Genomic DNA, 16,707 nt, shown 5'->3' on the forward strand with positions numbered 1-16,707 from the left:
TTATTCCAGTCTTCCTGTACACATGGTAATTAACATGTTAGTCTTTTCCTGCTGTTTTCTTCTTGAAATAATGCGCTCCTTTTGTTTTGTTGGTTATGTTTATTTTACGATTAAAGTTACATTTAACGTTTACCTCCTCCTTCCCTGAGCTTTAACTGTTACAGTTACGTTTAATAACTTAAATTCAAATAATTTAATTTCATTCTAATTAAATAGTGTTGAATTAATTTACAGGTCACTTTATTTGATTAATTAAAACAATTTTTTTTTTTTGGGCTATGAGACATTTCTTGCACACTGCAGTAAGCTAGGTCAATATTAAAATATCATATTAATAAAAGCTAGATGACTTGTAAATGCCATGCAATATTTTAAAATATATTTTCTGGTGGAGAAAACAAAAGGTCTTTCTGATTTTGCTATGTTAGTCACATGGTTTCTACGGAAGTCAAACCAAAAATCGAGGGTAACGCGGATAATGACATCACTGACACGGGCCGTTACACTCGATAGATATCCATAATAATGTTTTACGGCGGAGTCTTTATCGTCATCACCGGCGGCCATCTTGTCACAGGCAAGATTATGTAAAATGAGTGATCAGCCGCACAAACACAAATATTCATAAGTTCATAAGTATGTAGTATTCACATATTACATATAAGTATTCACAAGTATGCAGTGTCATAACTACATCTCTGCCCAGATAGCAAACTGACATTGAATCAACGTGGAAACGACGTCTCTCATGACATTGAAACAACATTGATTTTGCTCATCGAATTAACGTTGAACCAACGTCAGACGCGGCATTCTTCAAAGCTAAATGAAAATCGAAAATTGGTTTGCTTTCATAACGTTGAAACAACGCGTTGATTTCAAGTTGATTTTCCGTTAGTTTTGAAAGAATGACGCGTCTGACGTTGGTTTAACGTTAATTCGATGAGCAAAACAATGTCAGATCAACGTTGTTTCGATGTCATATTTCCATGTTGATTCAATGTTAGTTTGCTATCTGGGTGACGTTTAGAACAAACCAACCCATTTGAAAATCGGTAGAAAATTGAGCAAGTTATGGTTATTTAAAAAGTACATGCACCATTAAAACGCAGTGTTACGAGTGAGCGTGCTGCCTGTGACGAGATGGCCGCCAGGTGCGGACCTCGACCTCCATTGGACAGTAGCGCGGACGAGACATCTAGCCTTTATTATGGATATCTATGGTTACACTGGTTAAAATTGCTGATGTCTCTGGATTTGAACATTGTTGGAAACATTTGGGATCGTGTAGGAACACAAGTTGACAGAATATTCAATATATAACATTGTGCCTATTTTTGTAAACATTTTTTTTTTTTCAACAAATAAACTTTTTTTTTTCTAGCTGGATTTGCCCATATGCAGGGGTTCAGAATGTAGACTTGAGGCCACATAGCAAAGTCCTGGCAACGACCCACAACAGTTGAGAATCATGGTGAAACATTGTGTTGGGTAATTTTAGTTTCTGATTTGAATAATAAAACCAGACGCAGAAAGAAATTAAAATGTTATTGAAAAAAGTGGTTGTCATGGCAACAATGCTTGTATGCAGAGAGTTGGCCACACTGAACAGAAAGAGGCCGCATGGTCAAGCGAGGTTGCAAAAGGCAATGGAACTTGAAGAATGTCTCAGGAGTGTGGTGCCGTTGGCCCTTCGACAAACAAAGCTAGCGTTCATATCAAGGGCTCCCTATGGTCCAATGTTTTCTCTGCTCAAAAAATTGCATATCAAGAGAGGCTTAAATGAATGTTTTATTCATCAACACAAATCTGAAATCCCACACACTGAATGTGCATCCATTGACGTCAGAACATTAAATCGTGTCAAAGATAAGATTTTTTTTCCACTCAAGGACGCTTTAATAGTTTGTTTGGCTCTGGGGACCGATGGGCGTTTGTTGAGAGGGAAAGGAGAGGCGGTTGGTGGGTCTTCAGGGCAAATGAAAGAGGCGCTTTGTTGAAACTGTTTTCTTTTTCTTTTTTCCCTCTCACTCCCCTGCTTCCGTTCCAATCCTTCCTCCTCACTCTCTGCTCTCACCTTTGCATTTCTTTTTTTTTTTCTCAGAGGGATGGGTTGAACATGATTTCCAGAGGCAGAGAATATAACTGGCCTTTCAGAGGGTGCAGCCCTCAGAGTTATTGAGACGCATGTCTCAGCCAGACCTGAACTGACTCAAGCATACATTCACAATGTACAAGTCTTTAGCTTTGTGTTTGTGCCTGTGTTTAGCGCTTTTAGCAGCTGAGGGAAAACGAGGAAGAGGAAGAGGAGAGAGACAGAGGAGCTCCAGGCGCTTCTTGTCCGCTGAGGATGCGCTTGAGTATGATAACCCTTTCCTTCCTGGTGAGCAATGCTTATGGCATTTAATTTAAGAAAATATTTCCTAATATTGTGACTTTATATTAAAATGTATATTTTGAATTCATATTTGTGCAGTTGTCACTACTATTGAAAAGTGACTATTTAATTAAAGCAACAAAAAATATATTATATATAATATAAACCATTGTGAACTTAAAGGAAACTGACATCATGCATCCACTAAAAATATATATTTTTTTATATTACCACATATTTAATGCAAAGATATTAATGAATTTTAAGTTTCTGATTACTTGTTGTATTATTATATTAATTTACTTTATAGTAATGCAATGACATTTATGCATTTTGTGTGTCCCAATTACTTGTTGGAGCCACTGTGTGCTGATTTCTGAAATTCTGTATCTGTGGACACATGCCAGGGCTTAGCAGCCAGTGCTTGGTGAATGGGATTTCTCTGTTCGAGGGGGCTGTCTGGTCTCCGGAGCCTTGCAGTGTGTGCCAGTGTAAAGGTGGAGCAGCGAGCTGTCGAAACGTCCCCTGCCCGGCCAGAGGTTTGGAAACCACCATATCTTTCTTTCTCACCGCATTCACAGTCTGCTTGATTGCGCCCTCAGTGACAACATCAGATCTACTAATCTATAATCTACATTCTTTATTTTAGATTTCTTACTACCGTTCAACAGTTTTGGGGTCTTTAACATTTTTCTGCGTCTATTTGAGCAAAAATACAGTAAAAATTTTGAAATACTATTACAATTTAAAACTGTTTTGATTTTATAGATAAATATATATCATTACTCTGTCACATAAAATCTTTGAGAAATCATTGTAACATGCTGATTAATTTCTTATTATTATCAATGTTGATTGTTGCGCTGCCTTATATTTTTCTTGAAACGTAACCTTGCTGACCCCAAATGTTTGAACGGTAGTATATGTTCCATTCATTTTTTTTATTGTTTTTTGGGGTTTCCAATGAAATAGTAGTTGGAATAGCAATTTGTAGTTTGCGCTAAAGAAAACGGTGGGCATCCCTGTGGTGATACAGGTGGAGAATTATGTGAAACATCGGCTCTTAGTGTGGCTCTGGGAAAGGTGCCATAAGGGAGTGGGATGCTTGGTGGTGGATACTGATTTTTCTGTTTGCCACACCATGTCTAGCTTCACCCACCCTGAAGTCTGTGGCCAGGAAGACCAATCCAACCTCTGTGGGGAAAACAAGCTTGAAAAACAGACTGACAGGGAATGGAAAACCACCTGTGGGGACGGAGGTTCTGGAGGTGAAGCCAAAGAAGAACAAGATGGCGGTCGCACCAGCGAAAGAAGTATGTAGATGTGCATGTTTAGTTCAATTATGACATTTAAGTAGATTTATAACCATGTTCTGGAAAAAACATTACTGATGTGCATCCTAAGACAAAACAATGCTACTGACATGTTTTAAGATATATGTCAGTGCAAGTTGCTCTTAGTTAAAACTGCTCAAACATGCATTTTAAAAGAGTAGTTCACTTTAAAAGAAAACTTTTGCTGATAATTTACTCTATTATTACTCAATTAAATCTATGTCTTTCTTCAGTCGAAAAGAAATTAAGGTTTTTGATGAAAACGTTCCAGGATTTTCTCCATATAATGGACTTCAATGGGAACCAAAGGGTTCAAGGTCCAAATGAGAGTTTCAGTGCTGCTTCAAAGGGCTTTAAACGACAACAGACGATAAATAAGTGTCTTATCTAGCGAAACGATTGGTCATTTAAAAAATAAATAAAAAGTTTCAGTTTTAAAAGCTCAAATGCTCGCCTTGCTCTGTTCTGTGATGAGCGTTCGTGACTCTCCTGTTCAAACTCCTTCATCAAAATGAATGAATCTTTTTTCGAGTCATGACTCGAAGGGTCCTAGATAAGACCCTTATTCATCGTCTGGTGTCATTTAAAGCCCTTTAAAGCTGCAATGAAACTCTCATTTGGACCTTGAACTGTTTGGTTCCCAATGAAGTCCATTATATGGAGAAAATCATGGAATGTTTTCATCAAAAACCTTAATTTCTTTTCGACTGAAGAAAGAAAGACGTGGACATCTTGGATGACATGGGGGTGAGGAAATTATAAAGTGAACTACTCCTTTAATCTGGGACTAACTTTAAACCTTGTCTGGTAAACCAGGGGTCAATCTGCTATCTTAATCTGGTGCTCAGCTGATTTAACAAATGAAAGTACATAAAACCAGTAAACTAGACCAGGTAAGAATAGCAAAACAATCTAGGATAGTGTTAAGCAGATTTGACCTCTTTTAATTGTTCTTTTTTTATTCAGCCATCCTCAAATGTCCCCAAGAAGCAAGTAAAGAAAAACCAGGTGACTTTGAGTCTGGATCCTAGAAAATTGCATAAGACCCCTTTAATACCCAGAGAACATCAATATATGAGACCAATCCATTTTGATAATGATGACCACGATGACGACGACTATCTGGAGGACGACAGTGACAGCGATGATGATGACGATGATAACAGCAGTATTTCAGTGTTCAGATCTGCTGTTCGCCCTGTAGCAATCGAAAGACGAGTGATGCCGCCCACACTCAAACCCTCTGTACCACGAGCAGAACCGGCCTTTGCTCTTCCTACAAGAAGATCTGTGCTCCTGCCTGCTGGAAGGCCGCTGCCAGCCCCCAGTGGGCGACTGGTGGATCGAGATATTGGCCGCCCAGTCTTCCGCACCTCTGTTCATATGGAGTCTCTTCCAGCAGGCTGCTTGCTTTTAGAGTCTCTTATCGCCTGTGGAAACACTCGCCTTACCCAAATACCCTTCATCAGAGATCCAGGGGTCAAGAGTCTCTTTCTTGCAGGTGAGGTGAGCTCGTGAGGGCTAATAGTACACTACAAAAATATTTGTTTTTATTATCATCATACTGTATATACACACAGTATATACATAGTTTTATGCTTTATATACTCCAGTCCTCAGTGTCACATAATACTTCATAAATGAAAAATTGCTGTTCAAGAAACATTTCTCATTATTAACAGCGTTGAAAACAGTTGTGCTTCTTAATAATGTTTACATTATTGATGAATATAATAAAATCTTAAAAAAATTGACAGACCCCAAACTTTTGAATGTTAGTGGATAAAATATGTATGATAAAAATTTGTGTCACATTGTGAGATATTAAGCTGTGACATTCACAAATTGTGAAATGTTAAGTCACAATTATTAGATATAAAGTCAAAATTGTGGAATATGTTTTTTTAAACATTATTAAATAAATTTGTGTGTACTGTTTATATAAAACTCACTAAATTGATGTAGATTTGTGTAAAATGTATGAACATTTTATTTGGTTGTGCAAATGACAGTGAAACAAAAATTTATATTTAAAAGGGTGTCTAGTGTCTGAAAATAGACCCCCCTGGCCCTTAAAGATACATTTTTAGGGTGAAAAGGTGTTTCCAGAAAAACCGTGATCCAGAAAGAGGTGGAAAATAACTCATGACTTCCTGGTGTTTTGCAGATAACAAAATCAGCAAGATCCCAGCGGATGCTCTGGCAGGTCTTCCCAACTTAGAGTGGCTCGACCTCAGCAAGAACAAGCTGGATGATTTCTCATTGGGACTGGATGTGTTTCAGGTGAGATGCAGTCAAGAAAACCTTATTAGCAAGTGCACTGGAACATCTCATCATCTCTGTTTGTATTTTAAAAACAATGGCTATGATTTTTGTTTAAACTCTAATAATATTCTGAGCAATATAAATCTTTGTGATCTGTTACAACTGTGAGTTATCAGGCTTTATGGTGCCGCACAGTGCATGCTTGATATTTAGCAAGTAGCTGACGTGTTTTCGCAAGATGTCGGGTCTGACATCACCGAGAAAATTCTCACCAGGTTGCTGCAGTGAACAGGAATTTTCAATCAGTAGATATTACCCCTTAAAATGAAACGCAATCATTTTTTACCGTTTTCTCACCTGTGTGCCATTTCAACCGGGCCCCAAGCACAGGATTTTACAAGTGACATGTATGTGACACAGAGCAGAATAGTGTTTTTTTCACATGTTCACTGCACCTCAGTGTTTACCTGCGCTCGGTAGCATGATCGGGAAATGTCTGTTCGTCATGCCAGATGAACTCTGAATATCTGTGTAACTTTTGCTTCTGTGACTTGCAGAAAGCTTTGAAATATTTCCAGTGTGGCTTTGACAGTGTTCTGAGTATCTTCTCGGCCTGTTGCAGAACTTGACGAGGCTCAGGAGGTTAAACCTTGACGGAAACAACTTCACTAAAGTGCCGGCTCTCCCTCCATCACTGGTGGAGCTGAAGATCAACGATAATAAACTCAGTGGTCTCACTCCCCACAGCTTTAAGGGTAAACACACAACCACAGTGTCCGTATGAACTCACTATCCAACACTCAAGTCCAGTAAAAGATCTGTTTTTCATGTTAGGGGTTAAAATGACTTATCTACTTCCCAGTTAGTTGATGCTTTATCCAGAGTGATTTATGGTACACTTACACTAACTATAAGGGGAAAAAAATCACAAATTAGATGTTTTTAATATTTTCTCCATAGACGGAATTGAAATTAAATGGAGAGAAAAATGGAGAGAAAAAAAAGAAAAAAAGACTCCAAAGGCAGTTTATTTAATAGAGACAATCAAAACATGTAATCCAAAGTGCAAGGTCAAACGCAGACAGTCCAATCAATCAATAAAATAAACTGGCAGGGAGCACAGGCAAGAAATGCAAAACCAAGAGACATATGTCCAGAAAACGCTCAGAGATGCAGTGTAAACAACTAACAAGACTTTACAGGGAATGAATGTGAAAACCAGGCTTATATGGGCTGAGATAAACAAGGTAAATGCATACAGGTGAATGATCTATTTCGACCTCACTCAGACCGTCACCACGGTCTTACCTTGAATGACGCCATTCTACTAGCTCTCCTCGAGACCTAATGTAAACAATGTCAGATGACTGACCCCAAGTGGTTGGTTCCCTATAAAACATCCGGATGAACCGAACACTTCCTCTTTGCCTTTCTCGCCTCTTCTGAGACCGGTTTGGAGAAAATCCGCGTGTATACGAGGATATTTGGAATCTTTACCCACTCAATCCGTCACTTTAAGTGCAGGCGCCTGGTGCCCCTGAGGATTGCGGTAATTTTCCCTTTTTCTTACTATTCAGGTGAGTGGTTGGTTTTATTTACATTACAAATTTACGAATTTGATTCATGTTAATATTTGTTTTGTAGGGATTATATTCCGACGCTTAAAAGCATATGTGGTGAGTAGAATACTAATATTGTTTTTTCTGCTCTATTATTCATATGGCTTGAAAGGAGCTTAATTGTTTACCCGCTGATCGGCTGTTCGCAGCTGAGGGGACTCTGTCACCTGTTTTAATCTGTGCGTTCGCGTATAGATAGGTGTTTTTGGTTAAAAAAAAAAAAAAAAAAAAAAAAATTTACATTTGTCAAACTCCTGTACGCAGGGTAAGGTATTATTACTAGGCTACAGCTGTACGCAGTTGTATTGTAATTATGAGTCAACCTATGTGTTGTTATTGTCATGCTACCATGCATCCTCGGGACGGACACCGGGAGTGTCCATCATGTCTGGGTATGGCCCATTTGCTGGAGGACATTGAGAGACCATGTCCCGCCGCAACTGAGTTCTCCCTACAAGAAAGGGTGCAAAGAACAAGACTTTTTGAACAAGCAACTAATGATAGAGGAGCATCAGCATCAATGGCTGAGGCACGATCCCTTAAACGGAGACGGGAAAATTCTCCTGTTGAGGTTAATGATGGGTCTACCTGTTCTGATGGAAGAAGATCGAGGGTTTCAGATCTTCAAGCTGATACTCAGATGCAAATTCTTGCAACCTTGAGGGATTTGGCTGGTAAGATGGATGTTTTTAGGCCCCAGTATATTGGTTTAAACGCACAACAGCATGCAGCTCCATCTGTTGTATCTGAAAATGATATCCCTCCAAATCAGGGAGGAAGAGGTAACATTCCTGACACTATTTCTCTCCATGCTCATGGCTCGCTTTTTGGTAGTGATGATCAGGATATGGGTGAGGAAGATCAAGGAGATGAGTCCAGGTCTTCTACTAATGATAAGGATGGTGCACAACCTGACATTCTTACCCGAATTCTAAGTGCTGCAAGAATTTTAGGCCTGGAAACATCGGCCGAGACATCAACTGCACCAGTGGTGCCAGGAGTGTGGGCTGGGGTTGCCCAATCCCAACCATCTGTTTCAATCCCTGTTACTGAGGATTATTCACAAATGTTAAGCAAAGCTTGGAATAACCCCAAAGCTGCACCCCAGTTCAATGCTGGTTGTAGACGTTTTGCTAATGTACAATATGCTACAGAAACGGGCATGGCAGGTATGCCAGCGGTGGAGCGTGAAATGGCATCTTTAACACCCTTGGGTTTAGACCGGGTGACTGATGACCCAAGATGTCCCCGGAAGGAGTGTGAGAAGACAGATAATTTAGTGTGTCGAACCTACAACTCGGCCACACGTGCAGCCCGATCTGGTAATGCCTTAGCCATAATTCTGGCCTCTTTACGGAAACTTATAAATCCACAGGATCAGGACATCATTGGGCTGGTCGATGCAGCTCTGGTTACGCACGCCCAGCTTACTAGGGACATTGGGGCCTCTATGTCGTCTGCGATACTTTCCCGTAGACAGATTTGGTTGGCACAGACTTCCTTACCGGATACTATCAGGAAAGAACTGACTAACATGCCTGTCACCCCAGGCCGGGTGTTTCATCCAGACTCTCAGTTGACGCTTGACAAAGCAGAACAAGCGCGACGTAGAAGAGATTCAGTGCAACGCACGTTCGGTCCTGCTAGGACAGCTAGACAGTCATATCGAGGCTATCAACACTCTCATCCTCCTGCTTTTAATCGGTCAGGATCATGGGAGTTTAATGGAAGACAAAATACTCATTCTCTGGGGTTTGGTAACAGTCGAAGTGCCAGACAAGCACCCCGACATTCACAAATGTCTCGGTCTCGTACTTCAGGAAGAGATGCACCACAAAAGAAGCAGAACCCCAGGGGCTCAGGCCCCTATGGGGGTACTGCGTAGCAATCCTGGTGGAGCTGCCGGAATCTGCTCCCAGCTATGCCTGGACAGCTGGGAGGAGAAAATATCAGATCGTTGGGTACTCACTGTGATAAAAAACGGATACAGGATCCAGTTCCGGCGACGACCTCCTTCGTTTTCAGGTATCCACTTAACTGTGGTCAAGAATCCAGTCCAGGCAGAAATTTTATCCAAAGAGATAGCGGCCCTTCTGAGGAAGAAGGCAATTACTCAGCTACAACCCAACGAACAGCACACTGGGTTTTATTCGAACTATTTCCTTGTGCCCAAAAAAGATGGAGGTCTCCGACCCATCTTAGACCTAAGGCGTCTGAATGCATACATAAAAGTGTTGCCATTCAAGATGCTGACTACTGCCCAGATCTTGGAGGTCATAGAACCAAGCGAGTGGTTTACAACACTAGACCTCAAAGATGCATATTTCCATGTGCCTATTCATCCAGATCACAGGAAGTTCCTTCGCTTTGCTTTCCAAGGCCAAGCATACCAATTCAACGTCCTTCCCTTTGGCCTGTCTCTCTCTCCCCGGGTATTTACCAGAGTGGTGTCAGCCGCCCTTCATCCTCTTCAGGCTGTAGGCATAAAGATCCTTCCATATTTGGACGACTGGTTGATATGTGCACCAAGCCATCACGAGGTTCTAAGGGATACAGAGGCCGTTATCAACCACATACAAGAACTTGGGTTCCGCATGAATTACGAAAAAAGCAATGTCAAACCACGACAAGAAACCGTATTTGTTGGGTTGGTTTTGAACACCCTAACAATGACAGCATCTCTATCCCCACAGAGGGTAACACAGTTATCCACCCTGGCACAATCTTTTCGCTTAGGCAAGCGAATGGAGTTGGCACAGTTCCAAAAGTTAATGGGGATGATATCGGCAGCAATAAAGGTAGTGCCTCTGGGGCTGCTCCAAGCACGACCATTGCAATGGTGGATCAACAAATTTCAACTCCACCCCAAGTTACACAGGCGAGTGAAGCTGAAAGTCACACGGAAATGTGTTCAGGCTCTGCGTCCATGGACAAGAAGCAACAAGTTGAATCAAGGGGTTCCTCTGGGGAATATACCAGCAAGGAGAATGGTGGTGACAACCGATGCTTCTCTGACAGGTTGGGGGGCTGTCTGGCAAGGCAGAACAGTCAGAGGCTCGTGGGTGTTCCCTTGGACCATGGATCACATCAATGTGCTGGAGCTGAGAGCCATTTATCTATCTTTGAGACGTTTGATTCCATTCCTACAGAACAAGCATGTCCTTGTAAGGACCGACAATATGTCGGCAGTTTATCACATCAATCATCAGGGAGGCACCAGGTCATTGCGCTGTCTCCAAGAAGCCAGGAGACTTCTGTTTTGGGTCTACCCAAGGCTTGCATCCCTCAGGGCAATCTACTTACCCGGAGTAATGAACCGGGCAGCCGATCTCCTTTCTCGATCAGGACCTCTCCCGGGGGAATGGCGATTACACCCGGAGGTGGTGAATCTGATATGGGCCCGTTACGGAAAAGCCCACACCGACCTATTTGCATCAGTCGAGACAACTCACTGCAAGATGTGGTTCTCTCTGAATGGCCAAGGTGGGCCTTTGGGACTGGATGCACTGTCTCACGAGTGGCCGGGAGGTATATTATATGCTTTTCCTCCCCTACCATTGATTCCTCATGTGCTCAAACGAGTGGATCAGGGACATTGCAGGGTCTTACTAATCGCCCCGAAATGGCCAAAGAGACATTGGTTTCCACTTCTCCTACGTCTGGTACAGGGCCATCCATGGAAACTGCCAATGAGATCAGACCTTCTCTCTCAAGTAGAGGGTCAGATCTGGCACCCGAATCCAGACACGTTACAACTCTGGGTGTGGCCCCTACTCAGCCCCTCTCTTGTCAGCTGGAGCAGGCAGTAAAGAAAACCATAAAAAATGCTAAAGCACCTTCCACTTGGAATAACTACTCGAGCAAGTGGCGTGTGTTCTCTAACTGGTGTCAGGACAAGAGCTTGGACCCCATGAATTGTGACCTTGATTCTGTTTTATGTTTTCTTCAGTCACTTTTAGACTCTGGAAGAAAAGTCACCACAGTGAGAGTTTATGTAGCGGCCATTTCTCATTTTCACAGTTTGGTGGAAGGCTTGTCCATTGGTAAACACATGTTGGTTACTCAATTTCTCAAAGGGGCACGTCGCCTCTATCCAGAAAAAAGACTTAGATCACCATCTTGGGATCTTCCCATGGTTCTACAATCACTGACTAGAGCCCCGTTTGAACCATTGGCCCAAGCGGATCTTAAATCGTTAACATGGAAAACAGTTTTCCTTCTTGCTATCTGTTCAGCAAAAAGAGTGGGTGAGATACATTCTCTAACAGTAAGTGAGGACTGTCTAAGGTGGAAAGCAGACTATTCAGGGGTCTCTCTTTGGCCGAACCCTGCTTTTTTACCTAAAGTTCTTAATACTGGCTCGATCAATCAAGTAATTGAACTTGCAGCATTTCAACCTGATCCTGATCTCTCCTGTACAGAGTTGGATCTTACTACCTTATGTCCAGTTCGAGCACTTCGCACATACATTGAGCGCACACAGTCGTTACGACATTCGCACACTCAGCTGTTTCTGTGTTTTGATAAGAAAAATGATGGAAAACCAGCCTCGAAACAGCGTCTATCTCATTGGATAGTAGACATGATTGCTTACGCATACTCCAGTAAGAGTTTACCAGTTCCAGGGAACCTGGTAGCTCATTCTACCAGGAGCCTGGCCACATCATGGGCAGCACTGAAGGGGGTAGCACTAACAGACATATGTGCAGCCGCATCATGGAGTTCACCTTGTACCTTTGCCAGGTATTACAGGGTCAATGTGGCGGACCCACAGACGCTTGGGTCCACAATTCTGCTTTCGGCCGCTAAGCAGGGATGTAAAGAAGGTGAGACTTCCATCCCTCGTGACCTTGATGGCACTAGTCATCCAAGGTAAGACCGTGGTGACGGTCTGAGTGAGGTCGAAATAGATCGTAAGTTATGACTATAACTATGGATCTATGAGACCGAACGATGACCGTCACCATTTCTTGTCACTCGGGATGAACTGAGACGTTCCAGGCAAAGAGGAAGTGTTCGGTTCATCCGGATGTTTTATAGGGAACCAACCACTTGGGGTCAGTCATCTGACATTGTTTACATTAGGTCTCGAGGAGAGCTAGTAGAATGGCGTCATTCAAGGTAAGACCGTGGTGACGGTCATCGTTCGGTCTCATAGATCCATAGTTATAGTCATAACTTACGTTATCCTGGCAGATTAGTCTGGGCAAAGGATTATGGGAAATGTAGTTTGTGGATGTGTGGTGATTGTTCGAGTTGGAGTGCCCTCTGGTGGTTATCCCAGCACAATCTCACTGGTAATCGTTAAAAGTATAATAAACCGTTTCAGTCGTGTCTCAAAAGGTGCTCAGATTTGCCAAGTTACCAAAATGGGCTATCAAAAGTCAGGGATTTCAGTCTGAAGTCCAACAATTGTCTCTCTCATTTGTTTCTTTTATCCACAAAAATATTAAGCAGCACTACTGTTTTCAACATTTATAATAATAAGAACACTAAATCAGCATATTATAATGATTTCTGAAGGATCATGTGAAAATTCAGCTTTTCCATCACAGGAATAAATTACATTAAAATATATTAAAAATATATTTTTAATTGTAATTGTTGTTTTTATATTTTATATATTTTTGTATATTATTTTTATATTTTAATTGTAATATTATTGTTTTTACTGTAATTTTGATCAAATAATTTTAGCATAAGAGACTTCTTTCAAAAGCATAAAAAAATCCTACCGACCCCAAACTTTTTTACTATAGTGTAAATGAAACACAACTGAAACCGCTATTAAAGAAATACTGGTAAATACTGACAAACTAAGAGTCATTGCTATTTTCTGGCAATCTAATGTTCTTTATTTTCTTCCTCAGGTCTGTCACAGTTGCTGACACTGGAGTTGGAGGATAATTATTTCCACGATGGAAATGTCTCTCCTCTGGCCTTCAAACCTCTGAAGAGACTGATTTACCTCAGGCTGGATGACAATAAATTCAGAGCTATTCCCTCTGGTCTGCCTGTATCCGTACAGGTCTGTCACATTTTGTGTCTGAAAAGCGCTAAAGTTGCAGAACATACAAACTATATACACTGTGCAAATCAATCATGTATTAGATTTTAGTTTGGTGACCTAAAAAATACATTTAGTTTTGGAATGTTATTCAATGCAGAGTTGGAGTGCAATTGATAATTGAGTGTTGTTGTTTTTGTTACTCCTTTAGGAGCTGCATCTGTCTGACAACAAGATAGAGGTTGTCCATTCAGGGCTCCTCAACAAGACCACAAATCTGAGAGTCCTGAACCTCAGCCATAACCGAATCCGAGAGGACCGCATTCATCCAAGAGCATGGATACACTTGCTGTGAGTTCAGATCTCTCTCTCTCTGCTGTCAGGTGCCATCTTGTGGTTAGTTACTGTAATGCATCCAAATATGTTCAGGACCACTTACTAAAGAGATGGAGCAGTTATATAAATTGATGCGTATGGCCGCCTTTCAGAACATTATAAATAGGGAGAATTTTATATTAAAGGGTTAAAGGCCTATATTAACCCCTCTGAGTCGCGTCGAGTATGTTTATGATGGATGGATGGATGATCTTTTTTGGACTTCAAAATCTCAGCCTCCATTCACTGCCATTATAAAGCTTGGACCAGTGTTGTAGTCGAGACCACCTCACTCGAGTCCGATTCGACACCGAGACCAGAGAGAGTCGAGTCCGAGTCAAGACCGAGTCCATAGAGAGTCGAGTCCGAGACCAGAGTCGGTCGAGTCCGAGTCGAGACCGAGACCAGTGAGGGTTGATTACCTAATTTACTTTTATTTACTTAGAGAAATCCTTTTTTTTACTTGGAGTTTAAAAAATATGATCAGTTTAGGGTAAAAAGGCCACATAGTAGGTGGTGTTAAAAGTAATTTTATTAAAATTTGTCATGCGCAGTTGCACACTAGAAAATCACCAATCACTGGGCGTGTCAATCAATTTAAAGAAATATTTTATAAACATACATTAATAATCATGAAAAATATTTTTAATTGAACTCCAGTGGACTCGGGAATAATTTCGAGTCCTAAAAAAAAAATGTTCGAGTACGAGTCAATTCCGAGTCCAAATGGACACGAGTCCATGACAAGACCAAGACCATTAAAATATGGTCTCGAGACCGAGTCCGAGACGAGTCCGAGTCTCGAGTACTACAACACTGGCTTGGACAATCCAGGATTTTTTAACTATAACTCCGATTGTATTCGTCTGAAAGAAGGTCATATACACATGGGATGGCTTGAGGGTGAGTAAATCATGGGGTAATTTTAATTTTTGAGTGAGCTAACCCTTAAAAGGCCAAATCCTGGATAAGTCTAAACCCTGTCTGTGAAACCAGGCCATTATATATATTATAAAGTATTTCAAAACTGTTTTGAACCATCTTCAAAAATGCCTTTATCCACAGAAAACTGGAGTATTTGGACCTTTCCCATAATAAGCTTGTTCACGTTCCCTCTTTCTTGCCGGCTGGTCTGCGGCAACTCATCTTGCATCATAACCAAATTGAGCGCATTCCTGGCTATGTGTTCGGCCACCTGCGGCCTGGTCTGGATTCGCTTCAGCTGTCTTACAACCGTCTGCGTGAAGACGGGATAAATGAAGTGTCCTTCATGGGCTTGTACAACTCATTGACTGAATTTCTGTTGGACCATAATCAGCTCAGGTCCATCCCACGAGGCATTCTACAGTTAAAGGCTCTGCAGCACTTGACCCTCAACCACAACTACATCAGGTTAGTCTATCTATCTATCTATCTATCTATCTATCTATCTATCTATCTATCTATCTATCTATCTATCTATCTATCTATCTATCTATCTATCTATCTATCTATCTATCCTTTCAGACTTAAGCCTGCATCAAAGTTTGTCTACAAACTTGTTTACTCTACATTTACATGAAGAAAAGCCATACTGCTTAGTATGTTTATACATATACATTTATTTTGTACACTTATAGTAGTAAAAATAGTCTTAATAATAGAGAGTGTTCATTATCCTGATCTTCTCCCTATAGCTACATCACTATGAACTCATTGTGTGACATCACGGCCCGTGAGGACTCCCCGCTGGTCTCTGTTCACTTGGAGTACAACCTGATCGACCGCCGCCTCATTCCCCCCACAGCCTTCTCCTGCATCAAAACCTACCAGAGCATCCTTCTGCGGCCACAGAGATACGAAGAGCACCAGAAATGAAGCCTTAGAGCTTTGAGTTTACAGAGCATCTTTAATCAAGCCATAATTCAGAGATTTAAGTGAAGTAACAATACAAATACTGTTCCCTTTTTTACACTAGAGGCCTTTCATTTTGTGTTAGTTGTGTTTTAGGGATGTTCTGACAGTCTCAATGGGGCCACACATGCACATGCATTTTTTTTTTTGTGCCTTACTGCAATTAAAATCTACTGTTGTTTGACATTAGCATCAGCTGTGTTCAATGTTTAACAGATTTGCAGGGGTGTGTTTAGCACAGATTTACATTTACATGTAGCATCTTTTCTGTCTGTTGTAGTTGTTTTACATTATCTTATTGTTGTCTTTTACACCAGTATGTCTGCAATTTACTTTTTTTTTTTATAAATCAAACTTACATGTGCAAAGATTCGGGTTTTTTTTAAGTATATGCAATAGTTATTTATATATATATATATACTTATACATTATTTATTTTTTGATTGAACTGCTTTGCATAGATTTATTTTAAATACGATTTTAACATGGTTTTCAGTACCAGAAGGTTTTGACTTTTACAATTCAGTTTTGTGTTACTTTGTTGTCTGTATGTTTGTGTTCTCTTATTTACAAGCTACAATAAAGTTGAGAGGTGAAATAATTCATTTGGTATCAAAAAGATTTATTATAATATTATAAGCACATCTCTGGTGAAAATGAGGCACTTGTGTCCTGCAGTTCTGCAGACGAAGTTACTTAATCTCACCATTTAGTGTGTGTGTGTGTGTGTGTGTGTGTGTGTGTTCTCTGCTCAGTGCATCTGAATTTCACATTTGTCCACTAGGGGGCGACGGAAGACGTAAAATTTAAAAAATATATGTATTTATTTGTTTCTGG

At 40.8% G+C, this 16,707-nt stretch overlaps 1 protein-coding gene across 1 annotated transcript; it reads left to right on the forward strand.

Moving 5' to 3' along the window:
• Positions 1–2,105: 2,105 nt before the first annotated feature.
• On the forward strand, positions 2,106–16,477 carry LOC120473970 (extracellular matrix protein 2). The gene is made up of 10 exons (XM_039664057.2): positions 2,106–2,383; positions 2,785–2,916; positions 3,527–3,690; positions 4,678–5,212; positions 5,879–5,994; positions 6,599–6,731; positions 13,466–13,623; positions 13,814–13,953; positions 15,043–15,369; positions 15,654–16,477. Exons 1-10 carry the CDS (start codon positions 2,230–2,232, stop codon positions 15,832–15,834), a joined length of 2,040 nt encoding a protein of 679 aa, XP_039519991.2. The 5' UTR covers positions 2,106–2,229; the 3' UTR covers positions 15,835–16,477.
• Positions 16,478–16,707: the final 230 nt, after the last annotated feature.

This window comes from Pimephales promelas, chromosome 14, assembly GCF_988280905.1.
Source record: "Pimephales promelas chromosome 14, fPimPro1.hap1.1, whole genome shotgun sequence".
In the NCBI taxonomy this organism is placed as follows: Eukaryota; Metazoa; Chordata; class Actinopteri; order Cypriniformes; family Leuciscidae; genus Pimephales; species Pimephales promelas.